This window comes from Biomphalaria glabrata, chromosome 12 (assembly GCF_947242115.1).
Source record: "Biomphalaria glabrata chromosome 12, xgBioGlab47.1, whole genome shotgun sequence".
Taxonomy (NCBI): Eukaryota; Metazoa; Mollusca; class Gastropoda; family Planorbidae; genus Biomphalaria; species Biomphalaria glabrata.
The window spans coordinates 25,543,108-25,569,020 of NC_074722.1; the positions used below are offsets into that span (position 1 = coordinate 25,543,108).

Below are 25,913 nucleotides of genomic sequence, written 5' to 3' on the forward strand. Positions count from 1 at the left end.
GCTACAAAGTCTTCATTTTGTTTTTCTTTATTTAACCATGTTGTAACCTGTGCATATCTCTCCGAACTCTTCAAATGCAATTACTTTACACAGTACAGACATTACTAAATCAAGTCTTAAGGGCAATTAGATTTTTCAAATTAGATTTTAAAAAAATTTCACTCTACTACAATGTTCAATATGTATGTAATTGAATTAAAATGACTATTTTTCCAATACCAAATAGAAACATCAGATGAAAATCCCATCCAGAAATATACACAGATTAAATTAAAATAATTATATCTTATCAACATAAAAGTGCTTTCAAGACAGAAACTTGCTGAAACTGGTCAATACTCAGATGCACCAGGGCCTGATTGCAATGTCACATGATGCTGTCCCCATGGCCTTGGCCTAATAGGCTCTTTGCTGCTGTGGGTTATTCCTCTGTTGGCGATTGCGGTTACCTGACAAATTAATCAAAGGTGTTCAAGGTTTGTTTTTAAATATCAAACAATATGCAGCAGGAGCAACACCTACAACTTAGTAAAGGATTTACTATTTAAAAAAATACAAATGATAGGTATGTTCAATTTAAATATGGAAATAATACATTTTGCTTATTATGTGTAAGAGATTTTTTTTAACATTACATTTATCAATGTAGTTGAAATGTACAATAGAAGCCTCCTGGAAAGGATATACAATGAGGTACCAAAAATTACACTATTGACATCATGAGAACATTTACAGAACTAGATGATGCCTCATTAAAACTAAGTATTTTTTGATGACTTGATCATTCTGAAGAATAAAATATTCAAACCACCAGCCCCATATATCAGTCTTGTACACCTTACCTGATACAGATTGTCATAGGATAGTTAGAGGAATTGGGACTTGAGGGAAAAAGGGTTTTAAAAAATGAGGTAACATTGGGGATGCCTGAGAACAGAGGGGCCAAAACTCAAGACAGGAGACTCAAAGACAATGAATAAAATGGCTTGATGATGTGAAACACTCAGAATTCGGTCATGGAGATTAATAGCTCAGGAGAGATTTGAATGGATAGATGTGTTAAAGCAAGCCAAGATCTTTCATGGGCTTTCATAGGGATAGTTAAATGGGTGTAAAAAAAAAGATACTATGAAAACCTTCTATGTGATTTTTAACTCTATCTACTGGCTTCAGTCAGTTTCTATGTTCTACACTGTACTGGGTACATACCCCACTGCTGCTGTGATTGCTGCTGATGCTGGTGTGGGTTTTGATAGCCCTCTCTTTGATCTAGACAAACACAAATTAAATGAGAAAAATAATTGACAGGTTGTGAATTCTACACTATTAGCAGATCTAAATTAATATAAATTTCTACTTATTAACACTGTCACATTAAAATAACAAAACTTTTTTTTTAATAAAGCTGTAACACAAAATAAAATAAAAAGATGAATTACTGATACAGCAAAAAAAAAAAACAACAGAAAAGCTGCCAACAAAGATGACTATTTTTTTAAACCAATGTAATGTAGCAATTTAATTGAATCAAACATGAATGTAAAAATAAAAAAACACACAATCACACACACACAACCAGTATTACCGTATCCTGTTGGAAAGCAAGAGGGAAAAGAAAACAAAAACATGTCCAAAAAATAGTCTCAAGAAGTGTGGCATCATGTTAAAAGTGATAAATTTCAAGAATTTCAATTATTAATTTACTAAACTTTTTATTAGATCTAGTTTCTTGTTTATGTTTCATAATAGAGACCAGACTGTAGAGGAGTATGTCTTCATCATTATTATTTATAGATAATAGTAACAAGATTACCTAATGATATAATAATACCATATTCATCAGAAACACTACTCATAGGGTAATTTTCTTTTTTAACAAACATTTGCCTTTATACAGAGCCATGGCAGACCATTTTAGTTCCAAACCTCAACAGAATGTTTAAATGGAGTTAACAGATTCCAATGTTTGTCTAATATAAAATAAAAGTACAGATGTTCTAAAGTTGATCTACCCTCTAGTTGTTTTTTTTTAAGTTTTACAATTGTATGTCTGCTTCACTGATAAAATAGAATGATGGCCATGTACACATACACACACATAAAAGGGGTTAGTTATGCAAGTTGACAGAACCAATCTCTGATTAGAATAAAGTACACAGTGAAAAAAAAAATGTATCTGATATGATATTGATTGATGCAAAGTGAAATCAGTTTAAAATCTACTTTAAAAAAGGGAAACTGTTTCAATTAATTCGAAATAATGTTGCATTTAATTATTTGATTGGAAAATATTATTTTTAACTTTATTAATGACAATTTGGAGTTCATGAAAATAGGAATAATTATTTTATGATTACAACCTCCCAATTTGTAAACAGTAAACTGGCATTTCAAAAAGAATAGCAAAGACTTATTTAACCCTTAAATGTATATGCTATTAGAGATTTTCATTAATGGCAGAAAAAATGATATATAGCTTAGCTTTTAGGTGTATTCTTTGTACAAAATAAAGGAAGTGTTCTTAGGATTTGTTTTTTAAAAGGTATAGGGTTATTTTTGTACTTTTTAGCACTGCAGAATCTAAGCTTTGCTGTTTGAAGAATAAAATTTCAATAAAAAAGAATGACTTAAAACCTATAGAAAATAAAATGGGCTACTAACTAGTGGTAATGAAAATTGATATGAAGTTCAAATGCTATGCATTATGATCATGTTTAAACTGTAGTTAAATTGGGGGGGGGGGGGGGGCACACATCTGCCTATTGTTGGATCACAGTGACCAAATGTCTAGTACTAAACCCCAGCAATATACATTCTAGAATGAGCAGTTTTTCAGGCATTATAACATGTTTCGGATGTTCCTTCAGAGTTGAAGATAGTTTACTTCCTAATCCAAACTTCCTGCAGGACGACCGGGAGATGGGAGCGGGCAGGGTTTGAACATGGGACCATCGATAAATCCAAACGACAGTCCAGCGTGCAAACCGCACAACCAGGCAGCCATCCATGTTGCATGTCAATTATTGTCATTTTGTGGCAATAAAACTTGTACTTTATGGCAGGTACCGCATGGAAAAAATGTGTTGCATAGCTTACTTTCATCAATACAAAGAACAAAGCAAGTGTTGAGGGAAATTATCAGCAAGCAGTTTTTAAAAACAATTCCAAGTGAAAGGATTTTTTATATTCCATCTCAATCATTCTAAGATCTAGTTTTTTAAGTTGATGAATAGCGATAGAGAAACTGATATCTTCTCAAACTGAGTAGTGTTCTTTAAAATATAAAACAACAAGGTCAATTGTAAATAAGTTGGAAAATACTTTAGACCATATGTTTGGACCATGTTCATTCTAAATTAATATCAATTGGTGCATCTACTATAAAACATAAGCAATAAAAATACTTAGACCTAAACTAAAAATTATTTTGCTGTTTTTTTTTCTAGCTAATTGTGGGCTATCATCACAATTTCATTGCATAAGTAGTTCCTAAATATTATAATTCAGAACCCCCCCCCCCCCCCCCCCCCCAATAACATAACTTATTCAAGATTAACAAAAAATAAAATAAAATAAACTTCTCCATAAATAATAATGCAAATAATATAAAACTTGACAAAGTGTGAGCTCATTGTAGATTGAGAAATACTTAACACCAGCATCTGAACAAAAGATCAAAGTTAGAAAAAAGCCCAAAACCAAAGTAGTTACAATGGGATGGCTGTATAGTGTTGTTGCTTTATTTCAATGACATGAGCTGTGAGAATGACACTGTTAGAAAACTGTGTGAAGTGAAGCAAGAATGGAAGAAGGAAATTTTACCAGGCTTTGTCCCTGGATGGCCTTTGTTAAAATATACAGCATACATTAATTTAAAAAAAACAACTTCACTAATTAATTCAATTAAGCAGTGAGTATATAAAATTATTAGTAAAAATTGTAACGTTCAATCCAAACACACGCACGCTAATATAATGAATAACTAAGTCAAAAACATATAACAACTAGTTCAACAATTCTTTAGTTTGTTTATCATAATAAACTTGTGAATAGTAGCTTCTTTTAACACTACATAAACTTAACAAGAGGCCAACATATGAATGGCCCTTTCATTAATTTCAACACCTGACGTTTTGTTTAAATATCTCTTGCATTTTACTATGTCAAAAAAAAAACACTACTTTTTTCTTCTCTAGGCAACACCCTATACCCTTCACTTTAATATATTCTCTAAGTAACACCCAATACACATCAGTTGAATGTATTCTCTAGGTAACACCCAACACACTAAAGTTGAATATATTCTTTAGGTAACACCCTATACACTTCAGTTGAGTGTTATGCTTGAGCACCCCAAGATTTAGTGCAAAAAGAAACAAACTACAAACTATATGTATTACTAAAAATAAATCTCTTACTTTTGTTGAAAAAGAAGTTGCCTTGTTTGATTTCCATAATCCTTTCATTGTTTTCTACTAGGGAGCCAACTTTTTCTGACAGCTGAAGTGCTAGAGATTGAAGGCGAGTTGGCTCAGTGCGGTGCATCACAACAATCTGGGTGGGCTCATCAAGCGATGCCTGCAACACAAATACATTTGATATAGCAACTAGGACATCAAAATTAACAAAAGAAGTTAGTATACAATCTCTATATAATAACAAACCAAGAACTCATTGTTCTTTCCATATGCATCTCTTGAGTGCTATTTTGCTTTAGGAGCTTGTCTATATGATAGAATTATTCATAACTATAAGTTCAATTAAACCTGACAGTCAAAAAAAAAAGTAGTTAAAGATTCTTATCCAAAGTAAGAAAAAAATCATTTCAACTTAACCAAGAGACAGTAATGCTATGCAGATATAAACTACTTACCATCAGCTCTTCATTGATGATCATTTTGCTGATGGTTGCATGTGCTAAAGTAGACTCAATTTGAAACATGGCAGCCAGACTCTCTAGACTCAATGAGTCATACAGAGAAGAATAACGGAATAAGTAAGTACGCAAAGACTCTTCCTGAATCTTAGCACTAATCATATCCCTAACTTTGTCAGCTTGAAAGAAAAGATCCCACACCTGCATCAGTGAGAGGAAAACAAATATTGATACCGGTAACACAAGTTAAAATACAAACCAATAAGTCGTTTTCTTAAAAGTTATTTTAATTCTATATTGAAAGGCTTGCCTTTGCGTTCATTTTTTCATTGATGATGTAGTCTCTGCATTTTTTCCAATCTCCATTTTTCATGGCTTTACTTGCAGCTACAACATGTTCTCTCATACTCTCTGGGGGACCAGTCAGGGTTTGTCTCTCACTCATCTTCAAGACATGGTGAAAGTTTTTGCTAATCATTCTCTTTCTGACATCCAGCTCATGGGCTAATCATTGAATAATCAAATTATAGTCTGTCTTATAACACATTATTCTAAATATGAAATAGTTGTAGAGATAATAAAAATATAGTCCAATTTTCTGACAAACAGTAGTAGTTGTTTTTTTTGGGCTTACTTCCACTTTGGTTATATAGAACTTATCCTTGATTGCAAGCATTAACTGGATTTGTAAATTCAAATAAATATTACATCTTCAATGATTTTATTCTAAGTATAAAGAAAAATACTATAGTTACAGTATTAATTATATAAGGTGCATCAGTGACTTCTATCACTCACAGAAGATACAAATAGTGACTCTTACCAGCCATATAAGGTATCTCCAAAAGCATAGCAGAGACAAGATACACACACTCCAATAATTCTAGATTAATGTGTTTGTGGTATGGCAGAAGACGTCTTTTCTCAATCTTTTCTTGCTCGGGTGAGCGTTCGTGTTGTCTTTGTGGAACAAGACCCTAAAAAATTATTAGAGCCTTTGGTTCAGAACAATCAAAACTAAACTGAAACACAAACTATGACAACAGCTAACACAACTGGTAGAGTAGAGTAGAGTCTAGCTCTGTCGACCTTGTGTACCGTCAAATAACAACAGCTATCCTGGGCATGGCTAAAAAGTTTATTCCTCGAACTTACCCTTGTAAAAAATTCAAAAACTTTTGGACGGCTGAAATCAACAAACTTGTTATGGCTCGGAGAAGGGCATACAAAAAGGTCCAAAAGAACCCAAACAATCCAACACTCAGGCAGAAATACAACAGACTCAGCCTACTAGTCAAAACGTCTGTTAACAGGGAAAAACGAGAACGTTGGACCAACACCTGTGCAAGGTTAAACCTAAGGGATAGCTCTAAGGCTTGGAGTCTTCTGAGAAATCTCGAAAATGCTGGGCGTACGAAAACAGCAACCCCATTATCTTCACCGAGTGGGGTAACCATTTCATCGAAAAAGAAAATTGCCACCTTGTTGAACAAATATTTTGCCAAGATCAACAAGGCTGCCAAGAAGTCCCCAATGTCCAAAGCCATTGATAAAGCTTGCAAAGCTGATGAAAAAAAAAGACCGAAAGGAACCACAGACCGAAAGTGCTGAGGGAACGATGAACTCCCCATTCTCGATAGGCGAGCTTAATGCTGCCATAAGGAAATGCCAGCTTAAAAAGGCTCCCGGGCCGGATGGTATTACCCCCGAAATGCTTAAACATGTAGGGGGGAAAGGAAGGGCCGTGCTCTTGGCATTCGTAAATAGAACCTGGGCAGATGGTCATCTGCCCAGGGCCTGGAAACGTGCCACCATTATTCCTATACCAAAAAAGGGAAAAGATGCTTCCACTGCTGAGGGCTACAGGCCCATCTCACTCACATCTTGTGTGGGAAAGATGGCTGAAAAAATGGTAAATGAGCGTCTGGTTTGGTACCTTGAGAGTGCCCGTCTTATAGCTCCAGAACAGGCTGGTTTCAGGGCTGGAATGTCCGCTATAGACCAAGTCAACATCTTTGTGCAGAGCGTAGCAGATGGATTCCAAAGGACCGAAAGCACATACGCAGTCTTCATTGACTTAAAACAGGCATATGATAAAGTATGGCGGCCTGGTTTGCTTCATAAGATAAGAGCCGTGGGGGTGCGGGGACGGATATATTACTGGATTAGAGACTTCCTACAAGAGCGTACAATAAGAACAAGGATGTACGGAGAAGTCTCAGGGGAAATGACCCTCGAGCACGGCCTCCCCCAGGGCTCCGTCCTGTCATGTGCCCTTTTCACGGCCTTCATAAATGACCTACCGGCTCAGCTAAAATGCCAAAAGCTGCTATATGCTGATGATATTGTCCTTTGGAAATCCGGAAGGAGCGCAACCTCTATACAAAAAGTGCTACAAGAAGACCTCCATACGCTCTGCTCATACACACAAAAATGGAGGCTAGAAATAAACACCTCCAAGACGGTCTATTCTCTGTTCACGCTCGGGACTGGCATTCTCGGGCAACCTTTCCAGCTCTCCCTCAACGGAGTGGCTCTCAGCATGGAAAAGCTACCCAAGTACCTTGGTGTAACTTTAGATCGCAAACTAAAAATGTGTGAGCACATCCAGGATGTTGTAAGAAAGGCCTCAGGGAAACTTTGCATTGTGCGGAAGCTGGCATCCACGAAGTGGGGAGCCCGAGCAGACATGCTCCGATCCCTGTATTTAGGAGCAGTCCGATCACAGATAGACTACAGCCTACCTGTGCAAATTTATGGCTCTAGGACTGCTCTTGAACAACTTGATAAAATACAGTCCCAAGCACTAAGATTTGTCTGTGGAACCTTTAGGACAAGTCCAGTGAATGCGGCTGAAATAATGGCTAATATAGCTCCACTAACCCTTAGGAGGGAAAGGTCAGTACTGACCTGCTACTGACCTGCTATGAGCGGTATAAAAGGCTGGATGAATACCTCCCAGCTAGAAAACTAGTGGATGGTTGGAGATGCAGAAGACGTATCCAGATGCAGTCTTTTATGCATCATGCCACTAGACTATCTGATGAAGCTGGCCTCTCCACCAACCGACAAAACATTCAACGCTTTCATCCCTTTCCCCCTTGGTGTCGCCCAACAACCCCAGACATACGCTTGAAATTAGTAGACCCTAATGCCACTAAGCAAAGCCGTTCATCTATCGACCTTCAAATCCTAGCTCTGGAGACCATTAATACCTTCAAGCCCAGTGCTATTTTTGCATACACTGATGGATCGGCATCAATAGATTCTGGAAGAGCAGGCTATGGAGCCTACATCGACTTTCTTGGCTCTCACACAGTCAAAATCTTTGGACCATGTGGTAGTGTTTGCAGTTTTGATGCAGAGACCATGGCAGTCTGTGAAGCCTTAAAAGTCATTGACTCTCAACTCGGCAAGGGACATTTGAGGGCAACACAGATTGTTGTGGTCACTGACTCAAAATCTGTACTACATGCTTTGCAAAGCCCCGGACCATGGCCCCCTAATATCAACACTGTCATCATGGCTTCACATAACATCAAACAACGCTATGGCACCCCTGTAATAATGCAGTGGGTACCGAGTCACATAGGTGTGACTGGCAACACAATCGCAGACTCTTTGGCCCACCAGGGAGGGCAAATTCCACCCACTGTTTCAGGCTGTAAGCTTTCATCAAGCCCTGGCTATAATACAAAAAACAGAAATGGAAAAGTGGTTTGAGTGCTGGGACAAGTCCCAAAAAGCCCGTGGAGTCTGGGAGCGCATGAGGCGCCCTGACCGCACTTCCCCGTGGTGGAGGCTGTCCAGGCCTGAGCAAGCTATTATAGCACAGTGCAGGACAGGCCACTGTCCTGTTGGCTCATATTTCTCTTGGCTATGGCCAAATTTCGATTCATGGTGCCCTCGCTGCGGGGAAGAAGAGGAAACCGTGCCTCATATTCTGTTTGACTGCCCCAGACTTGCTGATCTCCGTCTCGACAGGTCTGGGAAACCCAAAATTCTCGACCTGTATGGCGACATTCATGCACTACGCAAGACAGCAGGGTTTCTGTCCAGGGCTTTTGCAAGAGAGGATTTGAGCCTCTCAAGCCCTCACTCTAATGGAGTTTGATGATGATGATGATGAACACAACTGGTGTCAAATTGTGCAGTTGATATGTGAATGTTTCAACACACTAAATCAGTTCAAATGATTAGAAAATATCCCACAATTTGATATTTTATTTTCAAATAAACGAAGCTTTAAAATTCTTTTAAAAAAACATGTTTTCTTTTTTAATGCTTCAGAATTGTTATTTTGTATACAATGTTGTAATATTTCCCTACCATAAGTACCCTGAAAAATATATTTATTTTAATATTTATTTATATGTTTTAAATTAGGTTCACATTTGCAATACCAATCAACATGAGGACAGTGATTGTGGAAACAGTTTGAAAAGGTATTTAATTAAAAAAAAACTACCTGTGCCAGCAACTCCTTAGCTCTGTTACTGCTCTGTATATCAACAAGAGCATTGTGGGCATCTCTAATGTGACCTTGTCTGAATGCACAAAGTCCAAGTTGAACCAATGTGCGATTGTATAGAATCTGTTGATACATAAATACATGATATTGAGATCACTCACCACAAAACAAAATCTGACAATACAGATCTAGGTTTATTAAACTTTTACATATTTTGTTCTTTTTTATAAACTTATAAAAAGTAAAATGTAGAATCTTTCAAACAAATTTCTAAATAACCAGAGAGTAATTATAATATATATATTAGCAGTGTGCAAACTTATAATAACTTATTTTAAAATACATTTTATTTATAGAACAAATTCCACTAATAAAAAGGAGAAAGGGCAACAAACCTGTGTAGAAACGTCTGAATGCTGAATGTTGTCTTGAAGATGTGACATGAGCATCAGGTCCCTAGCCTGGTACCAGCGATCATGGAGAGCGTGGTGATATATGTGGCACAACATCGCCCTAGTACGCAAGCGATCTGTGCTGTCTTTAGCATAAATATACTTACACATTTTATCCATAACTGCCTCAGAACCATTTTCCTGAAGAAAATAATCATTTCATTTTTAAATCCACAAAGCAAGTTGACAAACTCTAAGAGAATAAATACAATATGACACTACTCAAGACACATTGTAAGTTGACAAACTCTAAGAGAATAAATACAACATGAAACTACTCAAGACACATTGTAAGGTGACAAACTCTAAGAGAATAAATACAACATGACACTACTCAAGACACATTGTAAGTTGACAAACTAAGAAACTAAATACATGACAATACTCAAGACACATTGTAAGGTGACAAACTAAGAAACTAAATACATGACACTACTCAAGTAATGCTTGTAAATGACTTACTTTGTTTCCTTTCAGATCAAAGGAGGAGGCATCAAACTGGTAACAAAAAAATAAAAGGTATCTTAAGTAGGCAGACTATTGGTACAACACACTACTAGCATTGTCAGTCAACAGGTACCTCCTATTCTAACTAGTTTTCTTCCTTTCTAAAATATTTTAGTGTGTGTACATTTTACATTAACATATTATTTCATTTTGTAATTTAAACCAAGAAAACTTGTTTAGAAGCCCTCCACAAACAGTACCTTATAGTAGAGATGCTCAATCTTCCTCAGGTAAATGCGACACATCTCCTCACTGTTTCCAATCTTCTCAAGGTATTTCTCTAGTTTGTCAATTATATCACACATAGCCTGCTCATCCTTCAACCTAGTTATTAGAGATTTTTAATACATGATTAAATCCTTCCCAAAAAACTATACAGTGCATCAATGTAGGGACAAATGTTTTGTTTAAAGTTTCATTAAACAAAGTCAATTAAATAAACAAATATTTAAACTTGATTCAAATAAAAACAGTCCTAAATAAAAACAGACCTCTCTACAAATTCAGTGCTATGAGCATCACAGGCTTGAAGCATTTTGGTGAATTCTTCATCCAACCTTTCTACCATTGTCAGAATGCAGCCTCTGATACGATAAGGAGATTTCTGGAAAATAAATACAAGTTGTTGAATTGATGCATTCATTCTTTTCAAAGAGAAACCTAATTTTACTTAACAAGGTTATATCATAGTTTTCAGTTTGTCTGAAATTCTTGTAGAACTTATGGGCAATAAATAGGCGGCTTTATTTTATTTAAAACAATTTAGAGATGAGAGGCTTGACATTGTACAAGTATACTGAATCTTAATGAGAATCTGCATGTTCTAAATAAATAGGTAGCAAGTCAAACTGTGTATAAGAAACATTTGTATAAAGCTGACAGAGAAAATCAAACATTTTGTTTACTCTTAATTCTAATTGGACATGTATTCATTAAAAAAAAAAGTATTGAGGATTAAAATGACTAACAGGAAAGTTATTCTACTAAAGTTTCTACTGAACTAAGGATAGATCAAAGCTTATTACATTTATTTGACCCCATCACAGAAATGTTTAGACAATATTTGTTTTAAATTGTATCCAACCAATAGATCCCCACATTTTACAAATTTAACTGTCAGGGAGAGGTATGGCGAGAATGAATGTTAGTTTTTGGTGTGATTGTTATATCCCCTTGTTATGAATGCGAAGTGTTGCACGTGTTGTGAACTGAGTGATTAAGTCTTCGTTGAATGTGCGAGAGAATGTGTTAGTCAGTAAGGTCTTGCTCCCGGTCCAGGAAGGTTGGACGTTTACTTCCTGGACTGGTATTTAAGCATTTATATATTTATAAGTTGATGGACTGGTGTTTTGTGTATTTCATAAGAGTGATATAATTGTGTGCTTTATTAAGTATTAAAGTATTATCAATATTCGTGAATATAAGGAGTTAGAGTTGATGTATATTAAGTGTTCGTATTTGAGTTAAGCAAGTATTGAATTATAATTGAGTAACCAAGAAAGTACCAAGCAAGTATTATTTAATATTCAAGAAACCCCTAGTGAGCCACAGGAACCAAGTTAAGAAACACAACAAGACAAGAGACAAGCAGAGCATAGCAGCAGAAGCATATATATATAATTAAGAACCCTGACATAAACATAAGTAGCTTACATCCAACTGTTCACTCTCTTCAGGAATATTTTCACCCACAACAATGTCATTGTTCTCAACCAAAGTGTCCAATAATTCCTGAATGGTAGGCAAACAAGAGCTGAGGAATACAACAGTACAATTTTGTTTGAAGGACAAAAAATGTGTTAATGGAACTAAAAAATAATGTACCTACATCTTTTCTCTTAATATGTGGGTTCATATTGTTTTCAGGAGTCAAGGCTATCATTAATATTTTTTTTTGTCTATTTTGTCCAAATAAGTGGAAAACATCAATGATATTATGATATTAATATTATATAAATTGTACTAACTTTTCCCACATATCATTTTTCATACAAGTGGCTATGTTGGGGTTGTAGTCGTAGATTGCAGCCATAATGTTGAAGCATATTTTCACCATAACAGGCTTCCCCAGGTTATTGGCTTCAGCGATCGTCTTCAATTCACGCAACATTTCAATCATGACTGATCTGTCAGTTCCTTTCTTGCCTCTCATGGCAATAATCTCGTTCAGTTTCTTCACTACAGCTTCCACTGTAATTTCCTGATCTTTTGCAAACATTTTTGGCTTTTCCTTCAATAATAATATTATACAAACAATAAGCAATTACCTTCATCTCAATACAAAAATCTTTAACAAAAAACTATTTCTACAGCGTAACATGCTAAGTAGAAGTTACAATTTTAGTACCATATTTTCGTTTAAATACCCAGCACACATTTCAAGACATTTTAAAAACCGTACAACCCACACCCTTATATACCTCACATGTGCAAAGCATGACTTGGCGTAAACTACCAGTACATAAAGTACTATCATTAGTATTCTTATAAATATAAAGACGTTAATTCAAAAAAGATTATTACGTCTTACACTAATTCCTAAGTCAATCCAGTGTAAAATCTTGCATAACCCAGACCTGCCTACCAAAAAAAGTCCAAATGCGTAACGCTGATGGTCAAAATGCGTATTTTGGCACCAGAATGCGTAACACTTACACGATCCACTATTTTGTCACATATATAATATTAGATCTAGATGTCATGATTAGATCTACAATCTAAATCTAGATCAATACGATGATATCTAGACTAGATCTGGATCTATGTCTATATAATGAATATAATCTACACTAGATCTGGGCTCAAGAGTGTTACTGATGCCATGGATCCGCTACAAACGTAGGTCTACTCCAAACTTTCATAGGCCTACCTTCATCCTTGATCTATTCTATACTAAGACTAAGAATCTAGTCTAGATCTAGACTAGATGGTAGTAGATGTTATCGATCTAGATCTAGACCTAGTCAATCTAAATCATACTACAACTAAATTGGATCTAGATTGTAGAGTAATGTAGAGAATCATGACATAACGTAATGACTAGCTAGACTCTAGCTAGATCTATTCCTGTATAACAAGTTATCTAGATTCTAGATCTAGAATCCAGATCTAGATCTAGACTAGATATCTACAATGTCACTCAATGTGTTTTGAATCGATAGCACTTCGATATTTTTTTCTATACAAATGAATACTGGAATCAGGGATTCAACATAATTAATTTCTATTAATGAACTTACAAAAAAAAAAAAAAAAAAAAAAGTCACGTTGGTATATCTGCTCACTGACAGTACCAACCCTCCAACTCCCTCACTGTAGTGTTCTTTATTTTTAGACTAAATCTAATTGCATTGAACCAACCAACGTATAGATCTGGACACAATGTGTTCCCCCACCTTTTCAGCCCCCCCCCCCCCATCCCCAACAGGACGGCTTAGCGTGACCTCCGTGACCGCTCGTAAGCTAGTCAAGAGAGAAGGGAAAAAAAAAGGATACGAAATGCGTAACACGACGGGTTAAATGCGTATTTGCGTACCGGCAGTCATTTTTGGGAGATTTTGCATAACGAATACGCATTTTGCATAACGGTAGGCAGGTCTGATAACCCATGGGTTATATGTGCGATAATATCTTAATTTAAAAAAAAACACAGAAACATTAGATGTTGAAAACAAAACTTAAATCAATAAAAACTAGTATGTAAGTGTCAAGTAAGCCATAATGCCAGTATTATTAAATAAATGACCAAAACAAATCTCACCACTGGTACACTTGGTGGGCCACTGGTAACCTCAGTCCATCCACTTTCATCATCTTCTTTCCTCTTGCCTTCTTTCTCTTCCTTTTTCAAACGTTTTTCTCTCTTTCTCTCCTCTCTCCTTTGGGCTTCCTGCTCAGTGGTCCTATAGTGTTTGTAAAATTAATACAAAAAATATAAACTGTGTGCAAATGTTTATTATGATATAGCAAAGTCAAAATGAGAACACTGTATTTATTATCAGTACTTACGACTTAAGAAAGTATTCAGCAGTCAGTTTACCAACAGCAGGCATGTCATCATCAGAAGAGGAGCTTTCTTCACTGTCCTCTGACCCCCAGTCACTGTCATCATCATCATCGTCATCCTCGACCTGAGTCAGATATGCATAATTTCCAAATGAAATACTTCAAACTCTTTAGCAAAGATTGCTTAAAACTGCTATCACTGGCATTTTTTGTTATGGGTACTTAAACTTTAAGAAACTAATAGTTGATTATGTGACAATACAAACTAGATTTTTTCCCAGACTAGGCATTAGAGTACATTGAAGCATAAAATTGATACCAACAAAACTGATATAAACATATCCAGATAAAAAAAAATTGCACTAAGAAATACTTACAGCAGCTTTAACTGGCTTAGAAGGCTTCTCTTCTACCTTTTTAGCAACCGGTTTAGGTTTTTCATCTTCACTCTCATCATCTGCTAGTTCTTAAAAGTATAAATTAAATTTAAAAAAAGCAGCTTAGATTTTTATGCAATAGAAATGTATAACTTTAATCTCAAATACCTGACCAAGAAGACTGTCTAATCTTAGGAGATATGAATAGTCACTCTCAGAGCTGGGGATACCCAGACCTAAATGCCAGGGGAGAAGAAATTGAAGAATGGCAAGCAGAGAACAGACTTATCTTGCTTAATAAACCTGAGGACAAACCAACCTTTTTTTCAAGAGCCTGGCTAACATCAACCACTCCAGATCTAGCCTTTGCAACAGACAACTTATCCAAAAAGTGCACCAGAGAAGCTGCAGACCAGCTAGCCACCAGTGACCACAGACCCATATTGATCAGTATCGATACCTCCTTCAAAATATCAGAAAACTCCACCATCCCCAGATGGAACTACAAAAAAGCCAACTGGCACCTATTCTCAAAGCTCACAGACCTATACACAACTTCAATAAACTGCAAATCAAATCAGGTTAATAAGTCATTCTCAGCTTTCTCCAAAGCAATCCTCCTAACAGCTAAAGAATCAATTCCTAGAGGAGCAAGAAAAGATTATATCCCCAACTGGTCTGATCACCTTCAACAACTCCACAATGCCACTATTGAAGCCAGAAACACAGTAGAAAATAACATAAATCTAAAAACAGCTTACGCAGTTTTCAGGAAAAATTACCTTTCCGCCATGAGGAAAAGTTGGCATGAAAAAACAGAACAACTAAACGTAGAGAGAGATGGCCACAAACTCTGGCGTATAGCCAAATGTCTCAACCAGGAAGAAAACAGAACAACTCCTATAGTAATAGAAAAGGACAACAAACCCCTGAAAGGCCAAGAAGCAGCAAATGAATTCATTAAGTTTTTCCAAAGCGTAGGACAAATACAAATTAATGAAAGTAGAAATAAAGATGTAAACTCAGAAATCTAAGATAAAATTAAAGAAAACAATCCAGCTTACTCCTTGGGAATGACCACTAATCTTAAAATGAAGGAACTAGATGAATCCCTAAAAGTCCTCAAACCAAAACAAGCCCCGGGCCCAGACAAAATATCAAATGACATGCTTCTTCACTTGGGTCCTCAAGCCAAAAGAAAACTGCTACAATTATTCAATGCTAGCTGGAAATCTGGCAGAATTCCAAACATCTGGAAAAAAGCCATTATGATCCCTATACTAAAGCATGGCAAACCAAGAAATAAACTGGATAGCTACCGTCCCATCAGCCTCACTAGCTGTACTTGCAAACTGATGGAAAGAGTAATAAATAGAAGGCTGACATGGATCCTTGAGTCAAATAACCTACTCACTGAAGCCCAGGCTGGCTTTAGAAAAGGCAGATCAACAGAAGATCAAATTGCCTTCATCACACAAGAAATAGAAGATGGCTTTCAAGAAAAGAAACCAACAACAATTGTGTGGGTTGACTTAGAAAAAGCATTTGACAAAGTCTGGGAACAAGGTCTCTTGCTCAAGCTAATCCAGCATCACATATCCCACAGAATGTACAACTGGATAAAGGAATACCTAAATAATAGAAAAGCCTTAGTTTGCATGCAAGGACAAAGAAGCCTCACAGTGGGTATAAAAAATGGCGTCCCCCAAGGAGGAGTCCTATCCCCCAACACTTTTCCTAATATTCATAAACGATCTAAATCAAAACCTACCAAAAAAAGTTAAAAGCAGCATGTATGCAGATGACCTTGCCTTAATTAGCACAGAAGAATATGTAGGAACATCGAAATTTCGATTACAAGATGCTCTTGATAAACTCAATAATTGGTCCAAAGACTGGGGCATGTCCATTAACACAAAAAAGACAACATATACCATATTCTCACTGTCAACAAAACAACAAACAATAAAATTAACATTAGATAAGGAAGCTTTAGAAAAAAATGACAGCCCTACTTATCTTGGAGTCACCTATGACCCGAGACTAACCTGGAAAAACCAAATAGATAAAACACAGAGTAAAGGCATCCAGAGACTATCCCTCTTGAAAAAATTAGCTGGCACAGATTGGGGAGCTAATCACAACATCCTGAAAAAGACCTATACCAGTTATGTAAGACCTGTACTAGAATATGGTGCCACAGCATGGGGCTCAGCAGCCCAAACCAACCTAAGAAAAATAGACAAGGTTCAAAATATTGGTCTAAAGATAATGACAGGAGCAATCAAAACAACACCCATAAGAGCTATGGAGGAAACCGCTGCCCTGATCTCTCTGGATGAAAGAAGAGAAATAAAAATCCTTTCCCAATTCACTAAATTGGAAACCTTGGAGAGACACCCACTTAGAACAAAAATCCACAAAACTGGCACAAAAAAACGTCTCAAAAGGACCAATTTCATACAGGAATCTCTAAACCTAAAAAAGAAACACCAACTTGAAAAAATTACTCTGGAATCCTCGATACACTATAATGAATCTCCACCCTGGGACGAAAGCCCTCTTCCTACTATAAGGGACCATATTGAAAACATAAAAAGAAAATCTGATTACAGACCAACAGAGCTCAAGGAAATAGTGAACTGTTTTCTACATACCAATTACCCTAGCAATCAGTGGATCAGAGTTTACACGGATGGCTCATCCCATAAAGCCACCACAAATGGAGGAGCTGGAATACTTATCAAATGGCCAGATGGAGGAAAACTAGAAAAATCCATTGCAACTGGAGAGTTCTCTGACAGTCACAGAACAGAAAGGGAAGCACTAGCACTAGCTGCTACCATGTTAGCAAATCATCCAAGTTCCCCTCACAGTCAGATTGTCTTTCTAACTGACGCGAAAACAACCCTCCAAAGCTTGCAAAACTCCCCTTATATTAAAAACCTCAGATCAGCACTTACAAAGCTCAACAACAACCGCAAAAAAACTGTTATTCAATGGATACCAGCTCACATACAACTAGCAGGAAACGAGAAGGCTGAGTGGGAGAACAAACTCACAAGTAAACTCTGCACTCTATCCAGAAGAAATGAAGAAATTAATTGTAGATAAAATAAATGAGAAATGGACGAGCTCCCATCCAAATCACAAGAAAGATGATGCTTACTATAAGCTATCCCGACAAGACCAACGTGTAATCTTTCGACTCAGGACCGGACACAACAGAATGTGACAACACATGTTCCCGAAGCTCAAAATTGGAACCAGTGAAATCTGCCCATGTGGAGTATCACCAGAAAATGCCAACCAAGTCCTCCAAAACTGCTCTCTCTACCAAGAGGCCCGTATAAGACATTGGCCCCAAATCACCCCAATAGAAAGAAAACTATATGGAGAGCTCTCTGATTTGGAAACCACTGCGCAGTTCATCTCATGTATTGGTCTAGTCATATGAACACTCCAACATAACAATGAGAACGATGAAGAAGAAGAATCTCAAGAGTGGCTACTGAAACTTGTTTTTTTTATAAATAAACATTTAGCAGCTAAGTGTATACAATCAAAACAGTACTACTCCTAATTGTTAAACAAGTATCTGTAGGTGTGCTCATACAATGGCTTGTTCTTAAAAATTATTTATTTCAAGTATGCACAAAAACAGAAAACAATGACTTAGAAACAAAAAAAGATTAAGAAGCTTATCCTCTATTGTTTCAATATGAATTAATTGAGGCCAATTTGTTTAGATGGAGTGTCAAGACCTTTAAGTTTTGAGCCAATCTTTTCTCACATTAACATTTTGATAGAACTGTTGTTGTTTTTTTTTAATGTATTTTTTATGACTTATTTAACAGGTTTACCTTTTGGTTCCTCTTCTTCTTCAGCCTCATCTTCAAAGGCATCTGGATTCTGAGAGAACAAAAAAAAACCCATTAAAATGTTATCAGGTACACATCTGTCTTAGCAAAAAATAATAATTTATAATTTAAATTGCAAAACAAAATGTATTTAGATAATGATATTAAAGAATTTTTACAACTATAATGATTACATTTTCTAAGTCATCAATAGATAATACAATACCTAATGGTTTAACATACATTAATTAACAACAAGGTTAATAAATACAAATTTTTTTAACTATCAAAGGTTTCCAGACATTTATATCTAACTAACAATGTCAAGTGCCTTGGTCTTCTTTTATCCATGGAAATCCTTACAGTGAGAGGGTATCAATTTTCAAGCAAGAAAAGGTCTAAATGAATCATACAATATTATCAAACTGTTATTTAATATGCTTGGAAACATTTAACATGTTAGAAAAGAAAAAAATACAAACCGCTTTAAAAGAATTGATATCAGTCTCAAAATCTCTGTTGTACTTTTTTATTTTTTGCCGAACAGAAGAAAGACCTTTAGAGTTGTTTTTGGAGATAGTTTTTCTCCATTCTCTATCTTCCCAGCACTAAAAAAAAAATATAATAAAAAGTGGATACAAAAGCAAAATCAAAAAAAGAATAAAATCATAACTTATGACTGTAACAAAAAATTATATAACATGAAATTTGATGTAAAAAATATTTGTGTTACAGTTCTTATGACTAGACAGAGTAACATGGTAACAAAGACTAAAAAGTTTAAAGATGTGCACAAGAATCATGACTTGAAAGGTTTACCAGATAAAAGTATGGGAAAAACTAATGTGATACTTGTTTGAAGGACAATCACAAAGCTGTACAAACTGCAAATTCATAACAAAATAAAGCTCAACATATGTGAACATATTAAAAAAAAAAGCTCATTGCTCTTACCTCATTGATAAAGTCCTCTAACTCAACAATGGTCCGGATATAAAATTTAGGTACTCCTTCTTTGTCAACTACTTTTCTGGCTTTCTCAAAAGCTTTTGTTAAGCCTTCAAAATCTATTGAATTTAAAAACAAAAAATCTAAAGTAGTCAGTAATTAAAATTTTTTTTCTTACATTTCTAGAAGAAATTTCAATCCACTAATTAAAACAAAGCCATTCAGGGAGGACAGTTTTACTTTATTAGCTATTACTATTGACAAAATACTTGAAACAAGAATGTGTATTTACTGTATATTTAAGAGTTCCGCAAGGTTGTCATTGCCGAAAGTGGTAATGGATGTAAGCTCTCCACTACCTATAGAATGCTTCCTAATGGCATGCGCCTCAAATAGCCTCTCACAACAAGTTCAACTCCTGGCCTTCACGCATGGCTCAGAAATTGAGTCGGTGGAACTGTTCTCACTAGCAGAAGAAGGGGCAAAGGCGAGTAACTGGCACCGTAACCAGTAAGCTTCGGGCAGGAGGGGCTCATTAGCCATGGCTGGCTACCCACCTAGGAGACGGAAAACTCTGAATTCAAACCTCTGTTACCTTGCAGCTATACCCAATCATGGGAAGGGCTTCGGGAGTCAACCCTGAGGAAAAATCAGGAGCTGGTGACCCTAAGGCAGTTTGCAGCATCCAGTGCTACACCCTGGCAGAACTGACGCAGCTGACCCCCAACTGTATCGACATTGCTGTTCCTTTGGATACCACAGCTGGGTGAAGAGAGGGGAGCTGATGTGTGGGCAACATCATTTCGACCACAGCTAATGCCCAGACATTCATCTCATTTCCATGAGATGATCCATAATCGCTTCGTGACTGAAGTAGGACATAGAGTTTAAAAGCGTACTTGTACAATCTCTACTTCAATTTTTCTTTTTGTTTCTTACTCATAAATTCTACCAAAGGTGGCAACACCGAGGTTGCTTTTGCCATCCACTGTGATGTCATTTGTTAGAAAAACTGTTGTTCATTTCGTACACTATGGCCAACTCTCAAGGTCGCATAATGCATTATAAAATTCTATTTTAGGTATTTTTTTCCCTGCTTACACGTTCTTAAGTAAGCAGCCTATCACAGATCATAGCAAGAGAAAAGAGGTTAACCTAATAGGGAAAATTTATCTAGAATGATACCGTCTTCAAGAAGTTATCACATCACCCTAAAATTGTGCCCTATATATAACCAGCTTAAAAATGTTTTGAAATTTATTTGGTGATGTCAAGGCTTGTAATATACATAAGGCACAGAACCTAGTGACAAGAGGACTTCAGTTGAGCTGCTTTGTTTAATTTATAATACCTGTTTGGCTTAAATATACTCCAATATTGTATTTCAACATGTGGATATGTTATGTGTAATTTACTCATTTTATTCTTTAAAGGACAAGAAATCTGTCCAAATCTATTTTCAAAATATAATTATTGTTCCGATTGAATATACACTGTATCAACAAAAACACAACAGATATTGATAATATACAAGTTTGTTTCTTTGTCATACTTTTTGCCTTTTGTGATTTAGGTAACTATCAAACGAAGAAATATTTTTGTTAACTCTTAAATCCATGATCACTTACCAGTGAGAACATTTGCAAAATCTTTAATTTTCTTATGATTTTTTAGCTGCTTGATGATAGTTCGAATCTCTTCAAACCTAAAATGTAGTAATATAATTTTCTTTTCCATAAAAAAATAAATAAATAAATATATATATATTCAGCTATCAAGTAAAAGCAAAATAACCCTTTTCAGACTTTGCAATCTATGGGGCAGAGGATGTAAAGGCGTCATGTGGCCAGCACAACAACTGATCATCTTTACCTAACTAATGTCAGTTACCCAATAGAGTAGAATAGAGGACTGAGGAGCACCCTAAAAATTCTGAGATTCAAAATTACAAGCCTCACTAAGATTTTAACATGAACTGGAGGCACTACTCAGCCACCAAGCCCCTAACTATTGGCACTACTCAGCCACCAAGCCCCTAACTATTGGCACTACTCAGCCACCAAGCCCCTAACTATTGGCACTACTCAGCCACCAAGCCCCTAACTATTGGCACTACTCAGCCACCAAGCCCCTAACTATTGGCACTACTCAGCCACCAAGCCCCTAACTATTGGCACTACTCAGCCACCAAGCCCCTAACTATTGGCACTACTCAGCCACCAAGCCCTTAACTATTGGCACTACTCAGCCACCAAGCCCCTAACAATGAAGTCCAAGTCCAATGAACTACTAAATAGTGCTGACAAACTTTCAGCGCAAAGTGGACAGCAGCTATGTATGGCTTACAAACGGTTTTAAAACTCTTTAATATTTTTACATGTAAAGTAGTTCTTTAAAAAAAAAAGTGAGCTAAGTAAAAATAAATATACTTTTAACTCTGTCAAGGCAGCATCTCATTTTAAAATGATATTTTTGGTTGAATGACATTTTTTTTTAAAAGTTACCTACCTTTTATCTTTCTCACTTCTAACTACACGACGTGTTTCCTCTTCATCATCACTAATCTGCAAAGCCCTGAAATATAATTTTCAAATAACAGATCTCAGACTTGTACTTCAGAAGTTTTCCAGCAGAAAATATTTGATTTCAGGAGCAGGAAAAAAAAATGAACTTAACATTTAGTAATAAATATAAGAACCAACGTTTAAAAGAACAATTTAAAACTAGATTTTACACACTACCAATTATCTATTCCATTGGAATTCTACTTCATGAATTATTTTTAACATTACCATATCTATTGGATCTATAAAATCTAGGTCTGAATCATAAGGGAAGAAATGAGTAGTAAAGCCAGTTAGAAATTTGAATTGATTGTAAGACAACAAATAGTTATAATAATATTTTCTTTTATTTCGGCTTAAAAAGTACTATTATCATTATAGTTTTAGAATTGGACTAAATCTAGAATTTAACTGAGTACATTTTAAATCTTTATAATTACTCATTACTGATTTCAACAACTGCTCTGAAGTGAAATTAAAATAGACCTAATCATGTTCTTGATAATAACACTATCAACATTTAGCAGAGACTTAAAATTTATCAAGAGCCTAAGACAATCTAGGGCACTATCTAGATCTAGATTAAATCTAATTAAATATAATATAGATCTAATATCTATATAGTACAGAGAATAAAATAATATAATAAATTTCCGATTTCCAGAAGCTCCTGGAAAATCAAGAGGCAGCCGCAACCCTGGTTTTAAAGTTGTTGTTTTTTTATTAATTTTAATTGGATTATTGGAAAAAAAAAAACTTGTTCTCTAACAAAATGTGGCTAAAACAGACCTACCTTGTGGGTGCAGCTGTACGTATTTCCTGTATCTCATCACCACTGGACTCTGACTCACTCTCGCTGTCAGAGCCTGCTCTAAAAAAACGTGACATGGTAATCTAACAGTCAGCCAAAGTAATATTTTATCCTTGTTGGTAATCTATGAAAAGAAAGAACACTCTCATGAACTTAAACTTCACTCCACAAATGAATCTAAAATCTAAAACTTCACTCCACAAATGAATCTAAAATCTAAAAGTAGACCTAGAGTAATTTCTGCTATTCAAACACCAATAGGCCAATAAGTTTGACTTAGCACATTATTTGATAATGGTTTGACATAGAAAAGAAAATGAAGTATCTTCTTTAGTTTAAGGAGAATAAGGATGACTACTTATATTTGTACCCCTAACCTATAATTGTTGTTATATTTACGGTCTAAGAGGCCATATGTTTTCATTTAATTCAAACAAATTTGTTCACATTCATTTGATTCCAAACACCAAAATTTATTCTAAACAGTCTCTTTTTTTTTTGGCATCAATAAGCTTAGGATTTAAATTCTATATTAATATTAACTAAATTTTAAGATCCCCAGGCATAGTCCCTCACATGAAATCATAAAGATGTTTTCAAATTATGCATAAAAATGAAAAAAAAAAAAAAAAATTTGAACACACTTTTTCTACCAAAATTAAATCACTTGAATAGTGACTTCTACACTGACTTTTAGACTTATTTTATGTTTGCATGATTAGATGTGTGTTGAATGTTTGTGTTTTTTTTTTGTTGGTTTATTCATTTAATAAATTTCTAATATAGATGATCTTTTGTAGTCTAGTACAGGCTAGGATGGCCATTCTTGCCTAAATAGATGAATCCTCTATATTCTCTCTATATAAATCTTGATCTAATAGGTCTAGATCTAGACATTCAACTTCATTCAATGTATCAAGCTCACTCCAAACATTTGCCCATTTTTTCTCTATAACAAAATAAAATTTTTAAGATCATTAATATTGATTTCCAAAACTGGTTGTTTGGAATAAATTTTGGTAAGAAAATCGTAATTTAATACAAACACCCTATTAATTTTTTTTTTATGAAATCAAACAACTTGGCTTATCATGGCTTATGAGTCAAATAAATCAGTTCCAAAAATGTAAACAGAATAAACGTTGGCAGGCTCATTATCATAGACTTATCCTACCAAAAAAATATAGTCTTAACCCTAGGCCTGTAGGAAAGGTGAAGAGGTAAAGTCATCCTGGTAGCAGGAAAAAAAAAACAATCTGACTTACAAATTTGAAATTATTTTTTCTTACATAAAAAGACAGCTAAAAGAAAGGAAATTGGGTCAGAATCATTGGAAAATGGACAAGCACATTATACAGTGCGATTGTTTCATATTAAATATCAAAATAAAGATTTAATGACCACAAAAACACCAAGCTGTAAAGGATTAATGTAATGTCCAGAATATAAATAAATTACTCTATAGATCTATATAGGTTTATAGTTTATATATCTAGCTTATGTAATGAAAAATGTCTCATGCCATAAGATTGATTGTATTGTTAATAGACCTAAAATAGATGATAATATTGTTACATTATATCAGCAAAAAAGGGCAACAAAGATTACGATTACTAAGAAAACTACTCGTTTAATATAAGCGAAAAGGCCTTGGCTATGTTTTATCATGCTCACATCTGCAATATTTTAAGTTTCAATAGCACTGCCTGGTATGGCAATCTGAGCATTAAAAATAAACTTTATAACTTTATAGTTTATAGATTCCTAAATGCTGCTGGTAAAATTATTGGCAAAAAAACAAACCCCATTTGGGCAGTTGTTTGAGACAAACATCTATAAAAAAGCTAACAAGATACTCGAAATAAAAAATCACCCTTTGTGTCAGGATTTTGTGATTTTCAATTTTACCATCACAAAAGAGATACAAGACACTGATTATTTGATAGCAAAGACAAACAGACACAAACACTCTTTTGTTCCCCTGGCAATCAAATTATTAAATAGGACATAATAGGAACAATCTGATATAAACTTTGTCACATGTAAATTATGAGTGAGTCTGGTGTGAATGTACACTTTGGACTTCGGTTTCTTATAGTTATGTTTTTTGTTTTATGTAATGCACAAATTGTAAGTCTAAGACAAATTTCCATACGGACAATAAAGATTATTATTATTATTATTAATCTAGAATATATGATTATTTCGTCATTTGAATTATAATCATGATCATTATTTATTTATTATGTCATTATGAATAATTAATATAATTATTATAATTATATTTATAGTAAATAATGTTAATTATTATTAATATGAAAAATGAATCATAACATAATTAATAATTATAATATTAATATAGATTCTAAATATGAAATTCAAGTTGGCTCTTCTTTTTCACTAATAACTAATAGTAAGTAATACTTGATAGATCTAGAATCTAGAATATAATTCTAGAAATATCTAGTTTAGATTTAGATCTAGATTATTCTAGATAGTAGATCTGGTAGGAGATCTAGATCCTAAATCTAAAAAAAAATAACAATAATGTAACAAATGACTTGAAATGTCAACTCAATAATCATATAATGATATAATAATGACTAAACTATCGATAAAAGGATATTCTTAAGTTAATTCTATGCCGGACAAACTGTCTCAGACAATATGTGAATAATCATGACTTGAAAGAACTAAGATTTGGATCTATAGACCTAGACCTGTAACAAAGGAAAGCTCTAGATCAAAGTCGTGTGTATGATTATCATAATTGTGCAATAAATGTAATGTTTACAATAATAAAACGAACCCGTTTTGTATAATATAAGACTATTTTATGCACGTGAATAGCATCTAATCTAGGTGTTAGGAAAACACTTCTAGTTTAAGTTAGACTAATTACCGAAAATATATGAAGGTCGTAGTTTACCTAGGCTAGTGACTAGAGCTACATTGTTTTTACCTAGGCCTATGTGAGTCTATTTCTGTCAATTATAAAAATAATACAAATCTAGATTTGTTTTTATCTTTAAAAATATGTTT

The 25,913-nt window shown here is 34.9% G+C and overlaps 2 protein-coding genes across 3 annotated transcripts in view; one reads left to right on the plus strand and one right to left on the minus strand.

The window, feature by feature from the left end:
• Nucleotides 1–11: 11 nt before the first annotated feature.
• LOC106056823 (eukaryotic translation initiation factor 3 subunit C-like) lies at nucleotides 12–25,790 on the minus strand. Of its 2 annotated transcripts, XM_056005186.1 has the most exons (24): nucleotides 25,681–25,790; nucleotides 22,854–22,995; nucleotides 22,005–22,070; nucleotides 21,125–21,201; nucleotides 19,503–19,615; nucleotides 19,031–19,156; nucleotides 18,552–18,600; nucleotides 14,689–14,777; nucleotides 14,315–14,436; nucleotides 14,067–14,208; nucleotides 12,274–12,536; nucleotides 11,960–12,059; nucleotides 10,798–10,910; nucleotides 10,507–10,630; nucleotides 10,262–10,297; nucleotides 9,743–9,940; nucleotides 9,345–9,470; nucleotides 5,700–5,853; nucleotides 5,187–5,380; nucleotides 4,874–5,077; nucleotides 4,419–4,578; nucleotides 3,823–3,843; nucleotides 1,210–1,269; nucleotides 12–449 (listed from the first exon to the last, which is right to left on the minus strand). In XM_056005186.1, exons 2-24 carry the CDS (start codon nucleotides 22,946–22,948, stop codon nucleotides 397–399), a joined length of 2,685 nt encoding a protein of 894 aa, XP_055861161.1. In that variant the 5' UTR covers nucleotides 22,949–22,995; nucleotides 25,681–25,790; the 3' UTR covers nucleotides 12–396. The 2 variants fall into 2 exon arrangements, with proteins under 2 accessions (XP_055861161.1, XP_055861163.1); XM_056005188.1 differs by lacking the exon at nucleotides 3,823–3,843.
• LOC106068475 (pre-rRNA 2'-O-ribose RNA methyltransferase FTSJ3-like) overlaps nucleotides 8,385–25,913 on the plus strand; it is a 34,578-nt gene continuing 17,049 nt past the window's right edge. The window contains exon 1 of the mRNA XM_056005189.1: nucleotides 8,385–8,389. The gene's annotated coding sequence lies outside the window, so the exon portion shown is untranslated. The remainder of the gene's footprint in view (nucleotides 8,390–25,913) is intronic.